This window comes from Rutidosis leptorrhynchoides, chromosome 10, assembly GCF_046630445.1.
Source record: "Rutidosis leptorrhynchoides isolate AG116_Rl617_1_P2 chromosome 10, CSIRO_AGI_Rlap_v1, whole genome shotgun sequence".
NCBI lineage: Eukaryota > Viridiplantae > Streptophyta > Magnoliopsida > Asterales > Asteraceae > Rutidosis > Rutidosis leptorrhynchoides.
In genome coordinates this window covers 30,660,813-30,687,093 of record NC_092342.1, presented here as the reverse complement: position 1 = coordinate 30,687,093, position 26,281 = coordinate 30,660,813, and the positions used below count along the sequence as shown (strand labels likewise).

The following is a 26,281-nucleotide window of genomic DNA, read 5'->3' as shown; positions in this document are numbered from 1 at the left end:
GAAATAAATGATTATGATAAACTAATGAACTCACCAACCTTTTGGTTGACACTTTAAAGCATGTTTATTCTCAGGTGTTAAAGAAATCTTCCGCTGTGCATTTGCTCATTTTAAAGATATTACTTGGAGTCTTTCATAGCATATTTCGAAGAACGTTGCATTCAAGTCATTGAATTCATCAAAGATTATTATTAAATCAATTTATAGTTGGATAGTGGATATTATGAAATGGTATGCATGCCTGTCAATTTTCGATGTAAAGAAAGTTTGTCTTTTAAAAACGAATGCAATGTTTGTAAAATGTATCATATAGAGGTCAAATACCTCGCAATGTAATCAACTATTGTGAATCGTTTATAATGTATATGAACGGGTCCTTTCAAACGCAGCTTATGGTTAACTGAATACCAAAAACATCTAATGGCTGGTTTACAAAGATCCCTATCAAATTCATCATCGATGTCTGAATACCAAAAACATCTAATAACTGAATACCATGTAACTAGAACTGCGAAAACTGTTTTGTGCTATGTATTACAGGACCAGCCAGGTGTTATCGTCAGATCAAGAACAAGCCCTACCCAAAATCCCGATACTGCCATGGTGTACCAGATCCTAAAATCAGGATTTATGATGTCAGCATGAAGAAAAAGGGAGTTGACGAGTTCCCATTCTGCGTTCATTTGGTCAGTTGGGAGAAGGAGAATTTGTCCAGCGAGGCACTTGAATCTGCACGTATTGCGTGCAACAAGTACATGACTAAGTTTGCAGGAAAAGATGCTTTTCATCTTAGGGTTCGAGTACATCCTTTTCATGTGCTTCGTATTAACAAGATGTTGTCGTGTGCTGGAGCTGATAGGCTTCAAACTGGTATGCGAGGTGCGTTTGGTAAACCACAAGGTGTGTGTGCTCGTGTTAGCATTGGTCAAGTTCTTTTATCTGTTCGTTGCAAGGATACTTTTTAGGAATTATGTAAATCTGACGAGTCAAAGATTTTGAGTCTGTATTATTTGAATCTGTAAATTTTGAGTCTGTAATATTTAGAGTCTGAAAGATTGAAGAACACGGACTCTGCTCAACAAGAAATACAGATTCTATCAGTGGTGAACAAAGATCAAGATCAAATCAAATACGCTTGTAGCAAATTAAGATAAGATTGAAGAGATTACATCAAAGCGAATATCTCTGATTTCTAGGAGAAGATAATTGAAGAGATTTGAATTATATTGTTTCCTTATATTTTGCTATGGTTGTTTAGGAATTGATTTGATAAGATTTGAGAAGCTTGTTTCTCAAATCTATAAATAGGGAACATGTAATTCATTCCAATTTGTCAATTTCAATAACAATTTTCTTCTCTATTGTTTCATTCTCTTTGTGTTAATTTATTTGAAAAGTTCAATTGATTCCGTACTTTATAACCTAGTTGTTATTCTGTTCAATTGATCTCATATACACGTTCTAGGTTGTTGATTGTGGACCAACAACTGGTATCAGAGCGGTTAAATATAAAAATTCTTTTGATTTTCTTTAAACGATCTATTAAAACCTAGAACAAGAACACACATTCATCATGTCTGCTTCAATTACTGCTCCTGTCATGGCAGGAAAAGGTTTGATGGTACTGATTTCAAACCTGGAAACTAAAGTTACTTTGATATCTGGGTTCTATTCATGATGAAATGGAAAGAGTTCTAACTGAAGGACCAATTATTCCATGCAAATGGACTGAAGAAGTCAGCAATGCTGATGGTACTGTAGTCAAACCTGTTGAGTTTGTTCAAACTCCAAGAACTCAGTGGATAGAACAAGATGATATTATTTATAGATTAGATAGCAAAATCAGAAGTATCATTGGCAATGCAATTTCCGTTCCTATCTTGAGAAAGGTAGGACATGCTAAAACTGCAAAAGCCATGTGAGATATTCTGCTAAATGATTTTGAAGGGGTTACTGTGGTTAAAACTCAAAAGAAGAAGAATTTTGTGAGGTTATATGAAAATTTTACTGCTGAACCACAGGAATCATTGTTTGATCTTTATTCAAGATTTCAAGTGTTGATAAATGATCTAGAAGGAGCTGGAGTTATAAGGACTCAAGCAGAATTGTGCCAAAAGTTTGTTGATGCACTTTTAGAAAATTTTGAATCTATCATTACCTCAATGGTAGTAAGTGAGAAGTTGGATAGTTATGATCTTAGTGGGTTATTTGGGATCCTCACAAATTTTGAGGAAACCAAATTGAAGAAGAAGATCAATGCTAAGAAGATAGCCAACGATCCAGATGCTGCTTTAGTTGCAACAACCAAAAGAAACAAAGAATTTTTTTCAAGCTATTCTACCAAGGCTGAATCAGATGAAGAAAGTGATGACACTTCAGAGCATGAAGAGGTTCAAATGCTTGAAGAACAGATGGCTCTTCTTACTCAAAGGATTGAAAAGAAAAAGTTTGAACCTAGGAAAGGAAAAAGTCCTTTTGATCCTAAGAAGGCTACTTGTTTTAAGTGTGGAAAGGTTGGTCACATTGCTGCTGAGTGTTGGTCTAAGGTTGATTCTAGTTCAGACTCTGGTAAGTATTTGGAAAAGGGAAAGAAGTACAAGCAGAAGTACAAGAACTTGAAGAAGGAAGGAGTAAAGCCTGTGGTAAAAAAGGCTGAGAAGGCTCTCTACACAGAAACTTGGGATGATGAAGATTCATCATCTGATGAAGATTCATCATCTGATGAAGAAGAAGACAAATGTTTGATGGCTGTTATTGAGCAGGAGAAGTCATCTAGTCAATTTGAAGCTGATTTAAAAATTGCTGAGAAACTTAATAGTCAGTCAAATAGTGATAAATCTACTGCCTATAAGGTACAAAATTTTGTTCACTATGTTGATAATGAAAAAATAAGCATGTTTCAGTATTTGTTGAATGACTTTAAATCATGCCTAGATGAAAACAAAAGGTTAAAATCTGAACTAAATAATCTTAAAGCCATAGTTAAAGAGAAAGATTTGCACATAAGTGAAACAGAGCAATGTAGAATTGAACTGGCAGCATATAAATCTAGTTTTAATAAGGAGATTATAAGATTTGATGATGAGAAAAGGAAAATTAGTGAAAGAGAAAATAAGTATGAAAAGATTTGTAAATCTTAGTGTGTATCATCTAAGAAAAATTATGATGCTATAGCTAGGCAAATACCTGCAGATATTAAGGCTGTGCTTGGTGTAGGTTTTGATCTTAAGAATGATACTGGAATTGAAAAGGATCCAAATAGATTTAAGCCTGTGATTTTACATAATACTTTTCTTAAGGTTGATGGTGATAAGCAATACTTAACAAATGCTTTTGTTAGACTAGAATCAGGATTCATCTAGAGCACGCACTCAGACTATATCAGGATCTGGAGTTACAGACTCAAATTCAGAGTCTGGATCATCAGACTCTAATATAGACTCAGTCAAACAAAATGATATTGTGATCTCAGAAATAACACATGATTCTAAAAATGAAAAACAAAAGTGTTTTGAAGTCAAAGCTATTACTAAACTAAAAAAAAAAAAAGGATTTCAAAACTCTGCAAAAAGCTAAAAGATAAACCTAAAGTCAAAACTGAGTCAGACAAACCCAAGAGTCATGAAAAAGTTAAAAATGGATAAAATTAGACAAACAATGGTCAAACATTCAGGATCAATGTATAGAAAAAATTGTTTGGATAAAAAATAAACCATTTGTTTGGAAAGTAAAAAGCTCTTCATGTGAACCCACTGTAAAGTGGGTTCCCAAAGGTAACTAATGTTTGTTGTTTTTGTGTCTTGTGCAGAATGAAAGAAAATGGTTTCTAGATATAGGATGCTCAAGACACATGACAGGATGCAAGGAGCATCTTGAAGGGTTTGTAGAAGAAAAAGGTCCCTCTGTTAGATCTGGGGATAATTCTGTTGGTAAGACTATTGGGTATGGATCTGTCAAAGCTGGTGGTGTTACTTTAAAAAGAGTTGCTCTTGTAGAAGGATTGATGCATAATCTGTTGAGTGTGAGTCAAGTTACTGATGAAGAATGTGAGATAAGGATAAGGAAAAATACTGGAATCATCTATGATCCTAAAGGAAAACCTATCTTGGTTGCTTGGAGACAACTAAATGTTTATGTAGTTGATCTTGATGCTATAGATTCTGGTATTGATACTTGTCTTTATTCACAAACTATTCCTGAGCTGAATTAGTTATGGCATAGAAGGCTTTCTCATTTAAATTTCAAAAATATAAATGAATTATCTAAAAAGGGGTTGGTAAGAGGGCTGCCACAGCTCTCCTACAAGAAGGATAAAGTCTGCTCTGCTTGTGTTAAGGGTAAACAAACTAAAACTCATTTTCACTCTAAGACTCTAGCTACAATTGATGAACCACTTCATATGGACATCTTTGGACCTATGAACATTGGTAGTCTGAGTGGTAAGAAGTATACTCTGGTGATTGTTGATAAATACTTCAGGTTCACATGGATAATTTTCTTGTATGCTAAAAGTGATGCACCTGAAGAAATCATTAACTTGATTAAGAAGGAGCAGGTACAAAAAGGCAAGCTGATCAAACAATTAAGAAGTGATCATGGAACAGAGTTCAAGAATGCTACTCTTGTTGATTTTTGTGAAAGTGTTGGTATTGGTCAAAATTTCTCTGCTGTTAGAACACCACAACAAAATGGTGTTGCTGAAAGGAGAAATAGGACTCTTATTGAAGCTGCAAGGACTATGTTGTACCATGCAAATGTTGCTATAAGGTTTTTGGCAGAAGGAGTAAATACGGCTTGTTATACTCAAAATAGATCTATTATTGTCATGAAGCATGGAAAGACATGTAATACCCCATCAGAATCCACTAACGGTATATTAACTCCTGGTCCCACAGTTTAGTGGTCAGGCCCTCTATATGAGACGTTTCCGAAAAGTATTCGCATTAATTATCAAATCAAAGTCATTTATTAAAGAAAATGTAACTGGAAAACGTTTGACATAAATGACTAATGTATATGAACCTAAAACATCTAGAAAGAAAGTAGTTTAAATGCGAATATTTGTTCTTGAAATGAAAATGATAAATATGCTGGACGTCATCCAGTTCTAGCAGCAAATAGCATAATAACTTCAGTTAAGCGGAAGTACTGCCTCTATGTACCTGAGGTGAAACATGCAAAACGTCAACGAAAAACGTTGAGTGAATCTACAGGTTTAGTAAATCATTTCGTAAGTTAGGCCACACGATTTTCTTGGAAAACATCATAGGAAAAGTATACATTATCATGAGCACTTGATTATAAAGCTTTAACCTTTGCGTGAGCTGAGCCACACATCTTAGTTTACCCTATCATGGCGATACACCGATCAAGTGTACGAGTAACAACAAAATAAGCACCAGTTTATGTTGCGGTGAGGTTTGTCAAACCTAACGGTACCGTCCCTATAAGTCGAGCTTACAAAGTAACTAATATAATCAAGCTAAGGGATTTTTGATATGAACTCATATGTATATTCTTGGTAAGTTACTTGTGCCTAATATGTAAAACATTTGGAAAAAGCATGCATCTCATCCCTGTAAAAATATAGTAGGGACTGTAGACTCACCTTAGCAAAAGCACTTGTAAATTTCTTAGCAAAATGTACGGTTGTCAAACAATCTCGACTGAACAACGCAACCTAAACAAGTAAATCATCTTAAGTATACACTTATAGGTCAAACCATGTCAATCCATAGTGTACACAAAGTCCTAGTGCTCAGATTGACTCAACGAACAAGTAAAAGTCAACTAATCCAAGCAAGTCAACAAAAGTCAACCAAAGTCAAACCAAAAGTCAACTCGGTCAAAGTGGTCAACTAAAGTCAAACATATCAGTAAGTCATGCAAACATGGTCAACATATCAAATCTAGGTCAAGTATCACTTTACAAGTCATAGTTAAGCATATTGCACTTTTGCATTTTAAAGCATGCCTTAGAAATTCGTACGTCGTAGAAAGATTCAACTATAGCTCATAGCATACAAATCATTAAACTATGAACAACTCCAGATCATAACTACACTTAAAATTGATTCCAAAAAGTCCGGCCAAAGCCTCATACAATAAATAAAAGTCGAATATCAGAAAGGGTCTAATCATAGTTCATTACAGCAATTTCTGCCCGCGCGTCAGTTTTTAAACATTTTTCAAAAAATATAGAAAATAGATTTTGATGAACGGCCAATTGGAGTCATCTCAAAACATCTCAAAATTTGAGTGATAAAATAATCAGAAATATTGCTTTAGCCAATTTGTACAATTTCGCAAACCTTTAAAGACTCATCAGTTTTTAATCATCAACTGGACATCACTTAGATGAGCATATATCTCATGGCAAATCACGTTCTCGCAAGTTTTCATACAAATGAAACATGTCAAGGAACACTTAGACTAACATATTCCAGAAGATCAAATTCTCAATCAACTCCTAGTTCACTCTAGCAGTTTTTATGTAACTTTATCATTTTAAAAACAAAATCTTCATTTTGACATAACGGGAGCATTACATAACCTTTTGACGCAAATATTAAGTCCAAATTGCATAAATGTTCATAAGGAATACAGTAGTACACTTTTTATAAGCTAAAACACAAAGCATGCAACTCAGAAAATTCGGATTACGAACAAAACCTAGTCAAATCTTCGATTAAGCATATCTTAAGCATACGATAACAAAATCACGCAAAATCGGAGTCTAAAATTAATAAATTTTCGATATATTTCTATTTAAACATATTACAAGATCAGTTCTCTTGTCAATTTTATCAGATCTATAAGAAACAAATTCGTTTTTCACGTAAACAACGTTAATTAAGCAATCAAACGATTAATAACAACACAAGACACCATTAATTGAGCACTAGACTCTAATACACTATGTAATTGCTTAAAAATTCAGGTTTATAAAAACTAGGGTTAGCAAATATACCTCTAATGATCAAATTGTTTATACTATCGCGTAGAGAACGATCAAAGCAACAACGTTCGTGTACGGGGTTTCTTCAAAAATCGACTTTTGATGGTGGTATGGTGGTGGTGATGGCCGACGGCCAAAGAGAGGGGGAGAGGGAGAGGGTGTCGACTAGAATGGGGAACAAATAAGGGTTCTAGTGATTTGATTTTCCTTTTATAGTTAATAATAATTAAGCCTAAACACAAACCACTAATGATCCACTAGTCAAAATAAGTCCATTAAGGGGATGTTGGGGAGGGTTCGGCCGAATGGCCCACTAGGGGTGTTCCTGGGCTCATTTTGCTTATTTACTTGTACGCACGTGGTCCGTTTCGAATGCCGTTAACCGTACCGGGTCTCCGGAACGTTAACTAGTCGTTGAAACAAAATCACCGGGTTTAAATCATTAAATAAATAATAAATTAAATAAGTTTTTCTTAAAGTTAATAATTATTGAAAATAATTATTCCGTCATTTTTTTGAGTTCCGTAAACTGAAAAGCTTTCTAGGCGATTACTGTAGTGACCAGAACTTTTCCATGATTATCCCATGATTATATATTAAATGAAAACTATATTTACATGATTAAATGTTTCCAACATGTTAAGCAATCAAACTTGTTAAGACTTGATTATTTGAAATAAGTTTCATGTAGACAATTGATCACCCAAATTGACCGACGTTTCACGAATGTTAAAACTTGTAAAAACTATATATATATATATATATATATATATATATATATATATATATATATATATATATATATATATATATATATATATATATAGTTAACATAATATTATGTTAAGTAAGTATCTCAAAACGATATATAACGATTATCGTTATAACAACGTCTTACTAAATACATATATATCATATTAAGATATTGTTACACTATATTTAATATGATAAAATGATAATTAATTATATTATTAAGTGTGTTAACAATGAACTACATATGTAAAACAAGACTACTAACTTAAGAATTTCGAAACGAGACATATATGTTACGATTATCATGGTAATGACATTTTAATGTATATATATATATCACATTAAGATATATTCATACATCATAATATCAAGATAATGTAATAATTTAACATCTCATTAGATATAATAAACATTGGGTTAACAACATTAAATGAGATCGTTAACTTAAAGGTTTCAAAACAACACTTACATGTAACGACTAACGATGACTTAACGACTCCGTTAAAATGTATATACATGTAGTATATTAAGATGTATTAGTACACTTTTGAAAGATTTCAAGACATATATCAAAGTACTTCTACCTAAAAAAAATGCTTACAATTGCATTCTCATTCATTTTCATCAACAATTCTACTCGTATGCACCCGTATTCGTACTCGTACAATACACAGCTCCTAAATATACTTACTATTGGTTATATACACTCCAATAATCAGCTCTTAGCAGCTCTTGTGAGTCACTAAGACATGTGGGAACCATCATTTGGAAACTAGCATAAAATATCTCACAAAATTACAAACTTATGGAGCCTATATAATGAGGCCTAATTCACGTGAACCTTCACCAACCATTAACACATTTTGATTTCAAATTTCGTGCATCAAACAACTCTCTCTCGAGTGTTCTTCCATTTTTCTAAGTGTTCTTCATCATCTTCTTTGAAATCAAGCTCAATCTAGTTCAAAAATCCTAACATAAAATAACTTACAAAACTACAACTCAAGAACACATTAAGAACACTTTCAAGTTTACAAGTCTACTTCCAAGCTTTCAAATCCATTCTAAGTAATCATCTAAGATAAAGAAACTTTTGTTATTTATAGTAGGTTATCTTTCTTTTCAAGGTAATTCTCATATTCAAACTTTGATTCAATTCCTATAAGTATAAACTATCTTAATTCGAGTAAAAATCTTACTTGAACTTGTTTTCGTGTCATGATTCTACTTCAAGAACTTTCAAGCCATCCAAGATCCTTTGAAGCTAGATCATTTCTTGTCACTTTCAGTAGGTTTACCTACTAAACTTGAGGTATTAATGATGTTCATAACATCATTCGATTCATATATATATATTACTATCTTATTCGAAGATTTAAACTTGTAATAACTAGAACATAGTTTAGTTAATTCTAAACTTGTTCGCAAACAAAGTTAATCCTTCTAACTTGATTTTTAAAATCAACTAAACACATTTTCTATATTTATATGATATGCTAACTTAATGATTTAAAACCTGGAAACACGAAGAACACCGTAAAACCGGACATACGACGTCATAGTAAAACCGGGGGCTGTTTTGCGTTAGATAATTAAAAACTATGATAAACTTTGATTTAAAAGTTGTTCTCCTGGGAAAATGAATTTTCTTATGAACATGAAACTATATCCAAAAATCATGGTTAAACTCAAAGTGGAAGTATTTTTTTTTTCAAAATGGTCATCAAGACGTCGTTTTTTCTACTAAAATGACTACCTCTACAAAATTGACTTGTAACCTGTATTTCTAACTATAAACCTATAATTTTTCTATTTAGTTTCATAAAATAAAGTTCAATATGAAACCATAGCAAGTTGATTCACTCAAAACGGATTTAAAATGAAGAAGTTATGGGTAAAACAAAATTGGTTAAAAATGGTTAATTTGACTACGGGATGAATTGACAAAAATCTATACAAGCCATATCCTAACTAACTTATATTATATTATACATGTATTCTAACATATATTATGTAATCTTGATAGACCATAGACACGTATACTATGTTTTGACATATCATATCGACGTCATCTATATATATTATTTGGAACAACCATAGACATTCTATATGCGGTAATGTTCGAGTTAGCTATACAGGGTTGAGGTTGATTCCAAAATAATATATATACTTTGAGTTGTGATCGAGTCTGAGACTTGTATACACTGGGTCGTGGATTTATTTGAGATAATATATATTGATTTATTTCTGTACTACTAACTATGGACAACTAATTGTTGACTACGAATGTTGGACTGTAAACTTAATAAACTTAAATAGTTAAAACATAATAAAACATATTGTGAATATATTTCGATCATACTTTGATATATATGTATATCTTTGTTATAGGTTCGTGAATCGACCCGTGGCCAAGTCTTATTTCCGACGAAGGAAAAATCTGTGAAAGTGAGTTATAGTTCAACTTTTAAAATCTAATATTTTTGGGATGAGAATACATGCAGTTTTATAAATGTTTTACAAAATAGACACAAGTACTTGAAACTATATTCTATGATTGAATCATTATACCGGATATCACACTTTCAGCTTGGTAGCCTAAGAATTTGGGAACAGACCCCCCAAATTGACGCGAATCCTGAAGATAGATCTATGGGCCTAACGAACCCCATCCATGTTATGGATGCTTTAGTACTTCGATTTTATATACAGATGAGTGTACCTGTATATTGGAGATATTCTAGATGCATTTGTTAATGTCGGTTACCAGGTGTTCATCATATGAATAATTTTTATGCAGATTGCATGTTGTTTATGAGAAATGGAAATATGAAATCTTGTGGTCTATTATTACGATTTGATAAATATATAGGTTAAACCTATAACTCACCAACATTTTTGTTGACGTTTTAAGCATGTTTATTCTCAGGTGATTATTAAGGGCTTCCGCTGTTGCATGCTAAATAAAGACAAGATTGGAGTCTGCATGCTTGTATAATATTGTTTAAAAACTGCATTCGAAGACTTAAGTTGATGTGTAATATTACTGTAAACCATTATGTAATGGTCGTGTGATAACGCTATATTTTAGATTATCATTATCTGATAATCGTCGTAATGTTTTTAAAACCTTTAACGATAAAATAAAGGTTATGGTTGTTTTAAAAATCGAATGCAGTCTTTGAAAAACGTCTCATATAGAGGTCAAAACCTAGCAACAAAATCAGTTAATATGAAACGTTTATAATCATTATGAACGGGACATTTCAGTTGGTATCCGAGCGTTGGTCTTAGAGAACCAGAAATTTGCATTAGTGTGTCTAACCAAGTTTGTTAGGATGCATTAGTGAGTCTGGACTTCGACCGTGTTTACTTGAAAAATGATTGCTTAACACTTTTTGTTGGAAACTATATATTGTAAACATATAAATATTATGTGATATATTAATCTCTTAACGTGTTTGATATTGTGTGCTAGATGTCTACCCTTAGTACAAATCTCATCGACTCACCTAATAATAATGAAGAGTCGAATATATTTTGGGAAGATTCACAAATTCCCGAAGAGGAACCGGAAGAAGAGGAACCAGAAGAAGAGGAATCGGAAGAAGAGGTTCCGGAGGAGGAGGAAATATTAGAAACCACAGAAAAATAGATAAATAAAAGAAAATCCTCAACCAATGGACCAAAGTTAAAAATGGTCAATGGTGTTTCCGCCGAGGAAGCAAAATACTGGGAAAATTACCAATTTTCTGATGAATCGGATTCCGATGAGGATTCCAATGATGTTATAGAAATTACCCCGACCCAATTTGAAAAAGCAAAAGAAAATAATAAGGGAAAAGGTATCAAAATAGAGAAATCTAATTCCAACCCCGATGAACTTTATGTTAACATGAAATATCCCGATGGAAAATACCATCAACACCCATATTTCTTAAGTTTTAACTATAACCCGGGGACATCTAAGCCACCAGGTTTTTCTAAACCATTTATGAAAACAACGGCTCGTATTAGAGGAACATCATATATCCCTAGGAAATTAGCGAAACGAACCAAGTCCGAAGAGGAAGAAACAAGTGAGTCGGAATGAAGAGGAGTAATCATGTTGTGTAATATATGTATTATAGTGTGCTTGTACGTTGATGATATATGTAAAAATTGCTTGTATTGTTTGTTAACTATCTTTTACAAATCTAATCCTTGTCTATTTTATAGTATAAAACACACAATGGACGTTAAGGATAGACAACCAAAAATTTTAGAAGACCTACCAGGAGATATGATTGATGAAATCTTGTCTAGAGTCGGTCAGAATTCATCGGCACAATTATTTACGGCGAAATTAGTTTGTCAAACATTTGAAACACGTTCCAAGCATGCCTTAGTTTATAAAAGGCTTTCTTTTGAAAGATGGGGTATATCACATTGGGGAGACTTTAAGTTACACCATGTTTTCTTTAAGGCATTAAATGCGGGAAACCAGATGCAATTTTACGCTACGGGTTGAGAACCTATTTTGACTCCACATATCCCAACATAGGACTTCATTCTTTAGAAAGAGCTTTAAACATGCAACATAAAGAAGCATTGATAATGCTAAAAACGAACATATATTTCATAGCATTATCCCTCAAGAAAGACAAGCTTTTAGTTGCAATTGTTCTATTTACAAGTGATATTCGTTTAAATAATAAAAGGTGAAGACAAAAGACAGATTCGATGAATTGAAGACGCAAACGACCAAAAAGCTCAAAAGTACAAAGTACAATCAAAATGGTTCAAATTATTGATGAGAAACGTCTCAAAATTACGAGAGTACAAGACACGAAACGCAAAATACAAGATATTAAATTGTACGCAAGGACGTTCGAAAATCCGGAACCGAGACATGAACCAACTATCAACGCGCGACGCAAAGGAGATAAAATTACAAGTCAACAGAGTACAAGAATATAATATAATATATATAATTATATTTAATTATATATATATTATATTATATAATAAATAAATAAGCAGCCCACATTTTTAAAGACTTTTGAGCTCTCCCAGCTGGCCATGCGATCGCATGGCGTGGAAGAACAAAAACCATGCGATCGCATGGCCCTGAAATCCAGGCGACACCCTATAAATTTCGCAGTTTTGGTTGATCTTTTATCAATATCATCCATCTCTCTATCTATAAACGTATATATATATATATTTATTTATATTTTAATTTTAATTTTAATTTCTAATAATAAGGGTATGTTAGCGAATGTTGTAAGGGTGTAAGTCGAAATTCTGTCCGTGTAACGCTATGCTATTTTTAATCACTGTAAGTTATGGTTAATGTTATTTTTAAATTAATGTCTCGTAGCTAATTTATTATTATGCTTATTTAAGACGAAGTAATCATGATGTTGGGCTAAAATATTTAAATTTGGGTAATTGGGCTTTGTACCATAATTGGGGTTTGGATAAAAGAACAACACTTGTGGAAATTAGACTATGGGCTATTAATGGATTTTATATTAACTAAAAGATACCTCGTTAAATTAATATATAGACTTATAATTTGACGTATTTATATATAACCACATACGCTTGACTGGGTACGGTGGGCGGGATATCTATAATTACCAATAATTGTTCATTTTACCAGACACGGAACTGGATTAATAGTTAATAGACTTGTTGAAACAGGGGTGGATTACATTCAAGGGTAATTGGTGTAATTGTTAACAAAGTAGTAAAACCTTGGTTTACACGCAGTCGATAACCTGGTGTATTCATTAAACAAAGTATTAAAACCTTGTTACAATTCGAATCCCCAATTAGTTGGAATATTTGACTTCGGGAATAAGAATAATTTGACGAAGACACTCGCATTTTATGATTATGACTGATGGACTATTATGGACAAATCTGTATGGACATATCGAATAATTCAGGACAAACGACAATTAACCCATGGGAATAAACTAAAATCAACACGTCAAACATCATGATTACGGAAGTTTAAATAAGCATAATTCCTTTATTTCATATTTAATTTCCTTTATTTTATATTTAATTGCACTTTTAATTATCGCACTTTTATTTATTGTCATTGTATTTAATTGCACTTTTAATTATCGTACTCTTTAATTGTCATACTTTTTATTTATCGCATTTTTATTTGTCGCAATTTCATTATCGTTATTTACTTTAAGCTTTAAATTAAGTTGTATTTATTTTTAATATTTTACATTAGGTTTTAATTGCAACTAAAGTTTTAAAATCGACAAACCGGTCATTAAACGGTAAAAACCCCCTTTTATAATAATAATACTACTTATATATATTTTTGTATTTTTATAAGTTAAAACTAATATAGCGTTAAGCTTGTTTAATTTTCCCTGTGGAACGAACCGGACTTACTAAAAACTACACTACTGTACGATTAGGTGCACTGCCTATAAGTGTTGTAGCAAGGTTTAGGTATATCCATTCTATAAATAAATAAATATCTTGTGTAAAATTGTATCATATTTAATAGTATTTTCTTGTAAAAATTATAACTATTTTATATACACCTCGCATAACATCAAGTATTTTTGGCGCCGCTGCCGGGGAACACATAAACGCCGAAAGCGCAACGCTAAATATATATAAAAAAAGATTTTTATTAATTTTTAGTTTCCTTTTGTAAAAATACGTTTTTGTAAAAATACGTTTTAAATATACGAAAATATAAAAAGAAAAACAAAAATTATATATTTTTAAAGAGTTTGTTAAATATTTAAGTTCTATAAAGTTTCTTTATTTTTATTTTGTAAAAATATAAGTTTTATTTAATTTATATAAATATATTATATATATATATATATCAGAAAATAGAAAAAAAAATAAAAATTACCCGAGGCCCGGTACTGTAGCAGCCCATAACCTGGCCCGAAACCCTAGCTCATGCGATCGCATGAGCCCGAAGGCAAAACTTCATGCGATCGCATGAAGCTGTCTGACACGCCATAGTTAACCCTAATTCAGCATTAATTACGGAGTATTATTATTAATTATAATTTATTAAAACCCTAATTAGGTTTTATTTATTTATTATTTAGTTTAGTGTTATTTAATTAATTTGTATTATTTAGTTTTAATTCAGTTTTATTAAATTATAAAATTAATAGTTTTATAAAATAAATAATATAAAAATAATATTTTTATAAAAATTGTACTTTTTACAACTTTAAGTATATTTTTATATTTTGTATCTTTTTATTCGTTTTAGCGTAATATTTGTATTTTTCGCTCGTTTTAGTTTTAATATATAGTTTTTGTCATAGTTATTTTTATTTCTAGATTTTTAAGATTTGCCGTAAAATCCCTTAAGTGCTTTTTCTTTAGACTAAGATTTAGGTGCTTTAGAGTTTTGCGACGCCGTTTTTATATTTTTGTACCCTTTTTAAGTTAATGCCATTTGGAATATAGTTTTTCTTTTAAGCTTTAATATTTTTAGACGCAACTTTTAATTCTTAATTTTTAGTTCCTTTTTAAGTTTCGACGCGCTACTTTCTTATATTATTTTTCGACCCTTTTATTTTTTTCGACGTTTTTCGACGCGCTCTTTTTCTTTCTTATTTATCGACATTCTAGTTTATAGGACATAGGTTTATTTTCTATTTCTTATCTAAAATTTCTTTAAATTTCAACGAAAAATTATTTTAAGTGGTTAAATTGATAGACATCCATTTTCTGGTTCGTAGTAATAGTTAGATTTGTACGTGGACCGGGTTATTGGAGCCAAACAGTACTCAATTATATTGAGACCAAACGAATCCTGCCCCTCTGCTACATCTTTTGGCTATTCGAAACGTGGAAAAAATCAGAAAAGTCTATTAATTGGATAACTTATATAATTTTTCTTTCTTTTTTAAAACTAATAGGATATTCAGTGAATGCACCGAGCAAAACGTTCACCACCTTTTGTACGTTCACCACCTGTAACTCGATCAAGACATCTAGCAAATATTGTCGCCGTTTATTTTTCTTTAGAATCATCATCCAGTCGACCAAGTACTCCAATTCAAATTTTCGATAATCCATTTTTTGAACCCGACCTCACAATTGAGAATCCGGAGAATATTCAGGGACAATTCATAGATCCTGAACCACTAATCTTTCCTCCGGAACCACCAATCATTCAAACAGAGATTGTAGAGGAACCATCCATTAAATCAAAATTCTTTAGTGATTCAGATTCAACAAATTCAATTATGGAGAATCTGGAACCACTAAGTATGGAAGACCGAATGCGAGCTAAACGCACTGGCCAAGGTCACGCAATTACTCAACCAGACATTAATGCGCCAGATTATGAAATCAAAGGACAAATCCTACATATGGTAACTAATCAATGCCAATTTAGTGGTGCGCCGAAGGAAGATCCAAATGAACATCTTCGTACCTTTAATAGGATCTGTACACTATTTAAAATCAGAGAAGTTGAAGATGAACAGATATATCTCATGTTATTTCCCTGGACTTTAAAGGGAAAAGCCAAAGATTGGTTAGAATCATTACCTGAAGGGGCAATTGATACATGGGACGTTTTAGTTGAAAAATTTCTTAAACAATTCTTTCCGGCATCAAAAGCCGTAAGACTTCAAGGAGAAATTGTTACATTCACACAAAAACCAAATGAAACTCTATATGAAGCGTGGACAAGATTTGGAAAGTTATTAAGAGGATGTCCGCAACATGGTTTAGACACTTGTCAAATAGTACAAATATTCTACCAAGGATGCGACATCACTACAAGAAAAGACATCGATATAGCAGCTGGTGGTTCCATTATGAAGAAAACCGCAACTGACGCTTACAAAATTATTGATAACACTGCTTCCCACTCACATGAGTGGCATCAAGAAAAAGATATCATTAGATCATCTAAAGCAGCTAGAGCCAATTCTAGCCATGACTTTGATTCCATTTCCGCAAAGATAGATGCTGTCGAGAGACGAATGGAAAAGATGACTAAAGATATTCACTCAATACGAATTAGTTGTGAGCAGTGTGGAGGACCACATTTAACAAAAGATTGTCTCAGTATTGAACTAACAATGGAACAAAGAGAGAATGTTTCATACATAAACCAAAGGCCTGGAAATAATTATCAGAATAATTATCAACCGCCAAGACCGATCTACAATCAAAACCAGAATTATAACCGAAATGTTTCATACAACAATCAACAAGGTCCTAGCAATCAACAAGTATCCAACAATACTTACAATCAGCAAAGACCTAATTTTCAAAACAAACCACCACAAACCAATGATAAAAAGCCAAATTTAGAAGACATGATGTCGAAGCTAGTTGAATCTCAAATGCAATTTTTCACATCTCAGAAACAAACCAATGAACAAAATGCTCAAGCATTTAGAAATCAACAAGCTTCTATTCAAAATCTTGAACAAGAAGTAAGTAACCTAGCAAGGTTGATAGGTGAAAGAAAACCGGGAAGTCTACCTAGTGATACAAATGCTAACCCTCGGAATGAAACAGCTAAAGCCATTACAACAAGAAGTGGTATTACACTTAAACCACCTGAAATACCTGTAATTTCTGATGAAGCTATTCCTACTCCACAAGAACTACAATCTGAACAAGATAAGGAAAAAGAACCGATAGTTGAAAAGGTTAAAAAAGATAACACAGTTAAGGCTAAACCTTATGTTAAACCATACCAACCACCACTTCCTTACCCGAGTAAAATGAGAAAAGAGATACTTGAAGCCGAGCAATCCAAATTTTTGGATATGTTTAAAAAAATAAATGTAAATCTTCCTTTCATTGATGTAATTTCAGGAATGCCTAGATATGCTAAATTCTTGAAAGATTTAATCACAAATAGAAAGAAAATGGAAGAACTCTCGGCTGTTACTATGAATGCAAACTGTTCAGCAGTGCTGTTGAATAAGATACCATAAAAATTATCAGATTCAGGAAGTTTCACAATTCCATGTTTTCTGGGTAGTCTTAGTTTAATAGAAGCATTGGCAGACTTAGGTGCTAGTATAAATTTAATGTCGTATTCACTATACGCTAAACTAGACCTTGGAGAATTGAAACCAATACGAATAAGTATACAACTAGCAGATAGATCAGTAAAATATCCTAGAGGGATAATGGAGAACATGCTAGTTAAAGTTGGTACTTTAGTATTTCCAGTAGATTTTGTTATTCTGGACATGGAAGAAGATTCTCGAGTTCCTCTCATATTAGGAAGACCATTCTTAAACACGGCTAAAGCAATAATAGACGTGTTTGGTAAGAAATTGACCCTAAGTATAGAGGACGAGAGTGTTACCTTTTTTGTTGATAGAGTAATGCAACAACCGCAATCTGCAGATGATACATGTTATTATATTCAAACTATAGTGTAACGACCCGGATTTTTCCGATCATTTTATACCTATGAGATTAATATTTACATAAATTAAACCTTATCAACATGATAAGCAATCCAAATTGTTGAGACTTGTGTTTTTGAAAAGAGTTTTACACAACGTTTGACCGTCCAATTTGATCGATGATATCACGAACTATATAACATACGATAATTATACATTTGTGTATATATATGTATTTATATATATTTAACATGATTTAAGGATGGTTTAACATCTCATTGTGTACTAATGACAATGAGTTATAAGTATATTTTGAAACTACTAACTTAAGTTTTCAAAACGATAACTATACGTAACGTTCTTTGACTTAAAACTTATAATGTTTATACATGTATCGTATAGATATGTATTTAATCACTTTTAAAGGGCTTTTATACATAAAATAATATAAGTATATTTACAAAAGATAGCTATATTTGAATCCTCGTTCCGTTTCCTCAAGATTTCTATACGTATATCTAGGGTATATGTACCCGTATCATACCCAGCTTCTATACGTATTTACTATTGGTATATACACATCAAATCAACATCCTAATCAACATTATTACTGCCCTAGATATGAGGTAACTAGGATTTGTCAAGTAGCATGAATTATTAGTAAGAAAACAAAATTAGGAATCATTTTCTTTCTTTATAAACTAAAAAAGTTTTTATGAATGAACACCATTTCTTCACTCCATTTTCTCATACCTATGAAATGTCCCGTTCTTATTGATTAAAAACGTTCCATATTAATTGATTTCGTTGCGAGGTTTTGACCTCTATATGAGACATTTTTCAAAGACTGCATTCATTTTTAAAACAAACCTTAACCTTTATTTCATAGATAAAGGTTTTAAAAAGCTTTATGTAGATTATCAAATAATGATAATCTAAAATATCCTGTTTACACACGACCATTACATAATGGTTTACAATACAAATATGTTACAACAAAATAAGTTTCTTGAATGCAGTTTTTACACAATATCATACAAGCATGGACTCCAAATCTCGTCCTTATTTAAGTATACGACAGCGGAAGCTCTTAATAATCACCTGAGAATAAACGTGCTTAAAACGTCAACAAAAATGTTGGTGAGTTATAGGTTTAACCTATATATATATATCAAATCATAATAATAGACCACAAGATTTCATATTTCAATACACATCCCATACATAGAGATAAAAATCATTCATATGGTGAACACCTGGTAACCGACATTAACAAGATGCATATATAAGAATATCCCCATCAATCCGGGACACCCTTCGGATATGATATAAATTTCGAAGTACTAAAGCATCCGCTACTTTGGATGGGGTTTGTTAGGCCCAATAGATCTATCTTTAGGATTCGCGTCAATTAAGGTGTCTGTTCCCTAATTCTTAGATTACCAGACTTAATAAAAAGGGGCATATTCGATTTCGATAATTCAACCATAGAATGTAGTTTCACGTACTTGTGTCTATTTTGTAAATCATTTATAAAACCTGCATGTATTCTCATTCCAAAAATATTAGATTTTAAAAGTGGGACTATAACTCACTTTCACAGATTTTTACTTCGTCGGGATGTAAGACTTGGCCACTGGTTGATTCACGAACCTATAACAATATATACATGTATATCAAAGTATGTTCAAAATATATTTACAACACTTTTAATATATTTTGATGTTTTAAGTTTATTAAGTCAGCTGTCCTCGTTAATAACCTACAACTAGTTGTCCACAGTTAGATGTACAGAAATAAATCGATAAATATTATCTTGAATCAATCCACGACCCAGTGTATACGTATCTCAGTATTGATCACAACTCAAACTATATATATTTTGGAATCAACCTCAACCCTGTATAGCTAACTCCAACATTCACATATAGAGTGTCTATGGTTGTTCAGAAATATATATAGATGTGTCGACATGATAGGTCGAAACATTGTATACGTGTCTATGGTATCTCAAGATTACATAATATACAATACAAGTTGATTAAGTTATGGTTGGAATAGATTTGTTACCAATTTTCACGTAGCTAAAATGAGAAAAATTATCCAATCTTGTTTTACCCATAACTTCTTCATTTTAAATCCGTTTTGAGTGAATCAAATTGCTATGGTTTCATATTGAACTCTATTTTATGAATCTAAACAGAAAAAGTATAGGTTTATAGTCGGAAAAATAAGTTACAAGTCGTTTTTGTAAAGGTAGTCATTTCAGTCGAAAGAACGACGTCTAGATAACTATTTTAGAAAACATACTTCCACTTTGAGTTTAACCATACTTTTTGGATATAGTTTCATGTTCATAATAAAAATAATTTTCTCAGAATAACAACTTTTAAATCAAAGTTTATCATAGTTTTTAATTAACTAACCCAAAACAGCCCGCGGTGTTACTACGACGGCGTAAATCCGGTTTTACGGTGTTTTTCGTGTTTCCAGATTTTAAATCATTAAGTTAGCATATCATATAGATATAGAACATGTGTTTAGTTGATTTTAAAAGTCAAGTTAGAAGGATTAACTTTTGTTTGCGAACAAGTTTAGAATTAACTAAACTATGTTCTAGTGATTACAAGTTTAAACCTTCGAATAAGATAGCTTTATATGTATGAATCGAATGATGTTATGAACATCATTACTACCTTAAGTTCCTTGGATAAACCTACTGGAAAAGAGAAAAATGGATCTAGCTTCAATGGATCCTTGGATGGCTCGAAGTTTCTTGAAGCAGAATCATGACACGAAAACAAGTTCAAGTAAGATCATCACATGAAATAAGATTGTTATAGTTATATAAATTGAACCAAAGTTTGAATATGATTATTACCTTGTATTAGAATGATAACCTACTGTAAGAAACAAAGATTTCTTGAGGTTGGATGATCACCTTACAAGATTGGAAGTGAGCTAGCAAACTTGAAAGTATTCTTGATTTTATGAAACTAGAACTTTTGGAATTTATGAAGAACACTTAGAACTTGAAGATAGAACTTGAGAGAGATCAATTAGATGAAGAAAATTGAAGAATGAAAGTGTTTGTAGGTGTTTTTGGTCGTTGGTGTATGGATTAGATATAAAGGATATGTAATTTTGTTTTCATGTAAATAAGTCATGAATGATTACTCATATTTTTGTAATTTTATGAGATATTTCATGCTAGTTGCCAAATGATGGTTCCCACATGTATTAGGTGACTCACATGGGCTGCTAAGAGCTGATCATTGGAGTGTATATACCAATAGTACATACATCTAAAAGCTATGTATTGTACGAGTACGAATACGGGTGCATACGAGTAGAATTGTTGATGAAACTGAACGAGGATGTAATTGTAAGCATTTTTGTTAAGTAGAAGTATTTTGATAAGTGTATTGAAGTCTTTCAAAAGTGTATAAATACATATTAAAACACTACATGTATATACATTTTAACTGAGTCGTTAAGTCATCGTTAGTCGTTACATGTAAGTGTTGTTTTGAAACCTTTAGGTTAACGATCTTGTTAAATGTTGTTAACCCAATGTTTATAATATCAAATGAGATTTTAAATTATTATATTATCATGATATTATCATGTATGAATATCTCTTAATATGATATATATACATTAAATGTCTTTACAACGATAATCGTTACATATATGTCTCGTTTAAAAATCATTAAGTTAGTAGTCTTGTTTTTACATATGTAGTTCATTGTTAATATACTTAATGATATATTTACTTATCATAGTATCATGTTAACTATATATATATCCATATATATGTCATCATATAGTTTTTACAAGTTTTAACGTTCGTGAATCACCGGTCAACTTGGGTGGTCAATTGTCTATATGAAACATATTTCAATTAATCAAGTCTTAACAAGTTTGATTGCTTAACATGTTGGAAACATTTAATCATGTAAATATCAATCTCAATTAATATATATAAACATGGAAAAGTTCGGGTCACTACAGTACCTACCCGTTAAATAAATTTCGTCCCGAAATTTTAAGCTGTTGAAGGTGTTGACGAATCTTCTGGAAATAGATGCGGGTATTTCTTCTTCATCTAATCTTCACGCTCCCAGGTGAACTCGGGTCCTCTACAAGCATTCCATCGAACCTTAACAATTGGTATCTTGTTTTGCTTAAGTCTTTTAACCTCATGATCCATTATTTCGACGGGTTCTTCGATGAATTGAAGTTTTTCGTTGATTTGGATTTAATCTAACGGAATAGTGAGATCTTCTTTAGCAAAACATTTCTTCAAATTCAAGACGTGGAAAGTGTTATGTACAGCCGCGAGTTGTTGAGGTAACTCTAGTCGGTAAGCTACTGGTCCGACACGATCAATAATCTTGAATGGTCCAATATACCTTGGATTTAATTTCCCTCGTTTACCAAATCGAACAACGCCTTTCCAAGGTGCAACTTTAAGCATGACCATCTCTCCAATTTCAAATTCCATATCTTTTCTTTTAATGTCAGCGTAGCTCTTTTGTCGACTTTGGGCAGTTTTCAACCGTTGTTGAATTTGGATGATCTTCTCGGTAGTTTCTTGTATAATCTCCGGACCCGTAATCTGTCTATCCCCCACTTCACTCCAAAAAATCGGAGACCTGCACTTTCTACCATAAAGTGCTTCAAACGGCGCCATCTCAATGCTTGAATAGTAGCTGTTGTTGTAGGAAAATTCTGCTAACGGTAGATGTCGATCCCAACTGTTTCCGAAATCAATAACACATGCTCGTAGCATGTCTTCAAGCGTTTGTATCGTCCTTTCGCTCTGCCCATCAGTTTGTGGATGATAGGCAGTACTCATGTCTAGACGAGTTCCTAATGCTTGCTGTAATGTCTGCCAGAATCTTGAAATAAATCTGCCATCCCTATCAGAGATAATAGAGATTGGTATTCCATGTCTGGAGATGACTTCCTTCAAATACAGTCGTGCTAACTTCTCCATCTTGTCATCTTCTCTTATTGGTAGGAAGTGTGCTGATTTGGTGAGACGATCAACTATTACCCAAATAGTATCAAAACCACTTGCAGTCCTTGGCAATTTGGTGATGAAATCCATGGTAATGTTTTCCCATTTCCATTTCGGGATTTCGGGTTGTTGAAGTAGACCTGATGGTTTCTGATGCTCAGCTTTGACCTTAGAACACGTCAAACATTCTCCTACGTATTTAGCAACATCGGCTTTCATACCCGGCCACCAAAAATGTTTCTTGAGATCCTTGTACATCTTCCCCGTTCCAGGATGTATTGAGTATCTGGTTTTATGAGCTTCTCTAAGTACCATTTCTCTCATATCTCCAAATTTTGGTACCCAAATCCTTTCAGCCCTATACCGGGTTCCGTCTTCCCGAATATTAAGATGCTTCTCCGATCCTTTGGGTATTTCATCCTTTAAATTTCCCTCTTTTAAAACTCCTTGTTGCGCCTCCTTTATTTGAGTAGTAATGTTATTATGAATCATTATATTCATAGATTTTACTCGAATGGGTTCTCTGTCCTTCCTGCTCAAGGCATCGGCTACCACATTTGCCTTCCCCGGGTGGTAACGAATCTCAAAGTCGTAATCATTCAATAATTCAATCCACCTACGCTGCCTCATATTCAGTTGTTTCTGATTAAATATGTGTTGAAGACTTTTGTGGTCGGTATATATAATACTTTTGACCCCATATAAGTAGTGCCTCCAAGTCTTTAATGCAAAAACAACCGCGCCTAATTCCAAATCATGCGTCGTATAATTTTGTTCGTGAATCTTCAATTGTCGAGACGCATAAGCAATCACCTTCGTTCGTTGCATTAATACACAACCGAGACCTTGCTTTGATGCATCACAATAAATCACAAAATCATCATTCCCTTCAGGCAATGACAATATAGGTGCCGTAGTTAGCTTTTTCTTCAATAACTGAAATGCTTTCTCTTGTTCATCATTCCATTCAAATTTCTTCCCTTTATGCGTTAATGCAGTCAAGGGTTTTGCTATTCTGGAAAAGTCTTGGATGAACCTTCTGTAGTAACCAGCTAGTCCTAAAAATTGGCGTATGTGTTTCGGAGTTTTCGGGGTTTCCCACTTTTCAACAGTTTCTATCTTTGCCGGATCCACCTTAATACCTTCTTTGTTCACTATGTGACCGAGGAATTGAACTTCTTCCAACCAAAATGCACACTTTGAAAACTTAGCGTACAATTCTTCCTTCCTCAATACTTCTAACACCTTTCTCAAATGTTCACCGTGTTCTTGGTCATTCTTTGAGTAAATAAGTATGTCATCAATGAAAAAAATGACAAACTTGTAAAGGTTTGGTCCACACACTCGGTTCATAAGGTCCATGAACACAGCTGGTGCATTAGTTAAACCAAACGGCATGACCATAAACTCGTAATGACCGTAACGTGTTCTGAAAGAAGTCTTTGGAATATCATCTTCTTTCACCCGCATTTAATGATACCCGGAACGTAAGTCAATCTTTGAATAAACAGACGAGCCTTGTAGTTGATCAAATAAGTCATCGATTCTCGGTAGTGGGTAGCGGTTCTTGATGGTAAGTTTGTTCAACTCTCGGTAGTCGATACACAACCTGAATGTACCATCTTTCTTCTTGACAAACAAAACAGGAGCTCCCCACGGTGATGTGCTTGGTCGAATGAAACCACGCTCTAAAAGTTCTTGTAATTGGCTTTGTAGTTCTTTCATCTCGCTGGGTGCGAGTCTGTAAGGAGCACGAGATATTGGTGCAGCTCCTGGTACAAGATCTATTTGAAATTCAACGGATCGATGTGGGGGTAATCCCGGTAATTCTTTCGGAAATACATCGAGAAATTCTTTTGCAATGGGAACATCATTGATGCTCTTTTCTTCAGTTTGTACTTTCTCGACGTGTGCTAGAACAGCATAGCAACCTTTTCTTATTAGTTTTTGTGCCTTCAAATTACTAATAAGATGTAGCTTCGTGTTGCCCTTTTCTCCGTACACCATTAAGGGTTTTCCTTTTTCTCGTATAATGCGAATTGCATTTTTGTAACAAACGATCTCTGCTTTCACTTCTTTCAACCAGTCCATACCGATTATCACATCAAAACTCCCTAACTCTACTGGTATGAAATCAATCTTAAATGTTTCGCTAACCAGTTTAATTTCTCGATTCTGACATATATTATCTGCTGAAATTAATTTACCATTTGCTAATTCGAGTAAAAATTTACTATCCAAAGGCGTCAATGGAAAACTTAATTTAGCACAAAAATCTCTACTCATATAGCTTCTATCCGCACCCGAATCAAATAAAACGTAAGCAGATTTATTGTCAATAAGAAACGTACCCGTAACAAGCTCCGGGTCTTCCTGTGCCTCTGCCGCATTAATATTGAAAACTCTTCCGCGGCCTTGTCCATTCGTGTTCTCCTGGTTCGGGCAATTTCTAATAATGTGGCCCGATTTTCCACATTTATAACAAACTACATTGGCATAACTTGCTCCGACACTACTTGCTCCGCCATTACTCGTTCCGACACCATTTGTTCCTTTCGTTCTGTTAACCCCTGGTCCGTAGACATCACACTTCGCCGCACTATGACCATTTCTTTTACACTTGTTGCAAAATTTGGTGCAGAACCCCGAGTGATACTTTTCACACCTTTGGCATAGCTGCTTCTGATTGTTGTTGTTGTTGCGGTTATTATTGTTGTTAAGATGATTGTTGTGGTTGCTGTTGTTGTTGTTGTTGTTGTTGTTGTTGTTGGGCCGTTTGTTGTAGTTGCGATTGATGTTGCGATTGTTAGGATAGTTGTTGCGATTATTGTTTTAATTGCTGTTGTTGTTGTATTGGTGATTCTTATCACCGTTTTCCTCCCACTTTCTTTTGACTTGCTTCACATTGGCCTCTTCAGCAGTCTGTTCTTTAATTCTTTCTTCAATCTGGTTCACTAGTTTGTGAGCCATTCTACATGCCTGTTGTATGGAGGCGGGCTCGTGTGAACTTATATCTTCTTGGATTCTTTCCGTTAATCCTTTCACAAACGCGTCGATCTTCTCTTCCTCATCTTCAAATGCTCCCGGACATAATAGGCACAATTCTGTGAATCGTCTTTCGTACGTGGTAATATCAAATCCTTGGGTTCGTAACCCTCTAAG

General features: G+C 33.2%; 2 protein-coding genes across 2 annotated transcripts; both read left to right on the top strand.

The window, feature by feature from the left end:
* The first annotated feature begins 420 nt into the window (after window positions 1-420).
* Window positions 421-965, top strand: LOC139870166 (large ribosomal subunit protein uL16-like). The gene is made up of 2 exons (XM_071858010.1): window positions 421-427; window positions 541-965. The coding sequence occupies exons 1-2, from the start codon at window positions 421-423 to the stop codon at window positions 963-965; spliced, it is 432 nt and encodes a 143-aa protein (XP_071714111.1).
* A 717-nt stretch (window positions 966-1,682) lies between these two features.
* LOC139870165 (uncharacterized) lies at window positions 1,683-4,210 on the top strand. Its single transcript, XM_071858009.1, has 7 exons — window positions 1,683-1,889; window positions 2,022-2,642; window positions 2,763-2,852; window positions 2,904-3,129; window positions 3,175-3,272; window positions 3,346-3,462; window positions 3,809-4,210. Exons 1-7 carry the CDS (start codon window positions 1,683-1,685, stop codon window positions 4,208-4,210), a joined length of 1,761 nt encoding a protein of 586 aa, XP_071714110.1.
* Window positions 4,211-26,281: the final 22,071 nt, after the last annotated feature.

Excerpts from the sequence above, each read along its gene's own strand:
- LOC139870165 (XM_071858009.1), top strand. The coding sequence starts at position 1,683 with ATGGAAAGAGTTCTAACTGAAGGACCAATTATTCCATGCAAATGGACT. Across the intron at positions 3,130-3,174 it reads AAATAAGTATGAAAAGATTT|CTAGGCAAATACCTGCAGAT; the intron begins GTAAATCTTAGT and ends ATGATGCTATAG. Across the intron at positions 3,463-3,808 it reads CAGTCAAACAAAATGATATT|AATGAAAGAAAATGGTTTCT; the intron begins GTGATCTCAGAA and ends TGTCTTGTGCAG.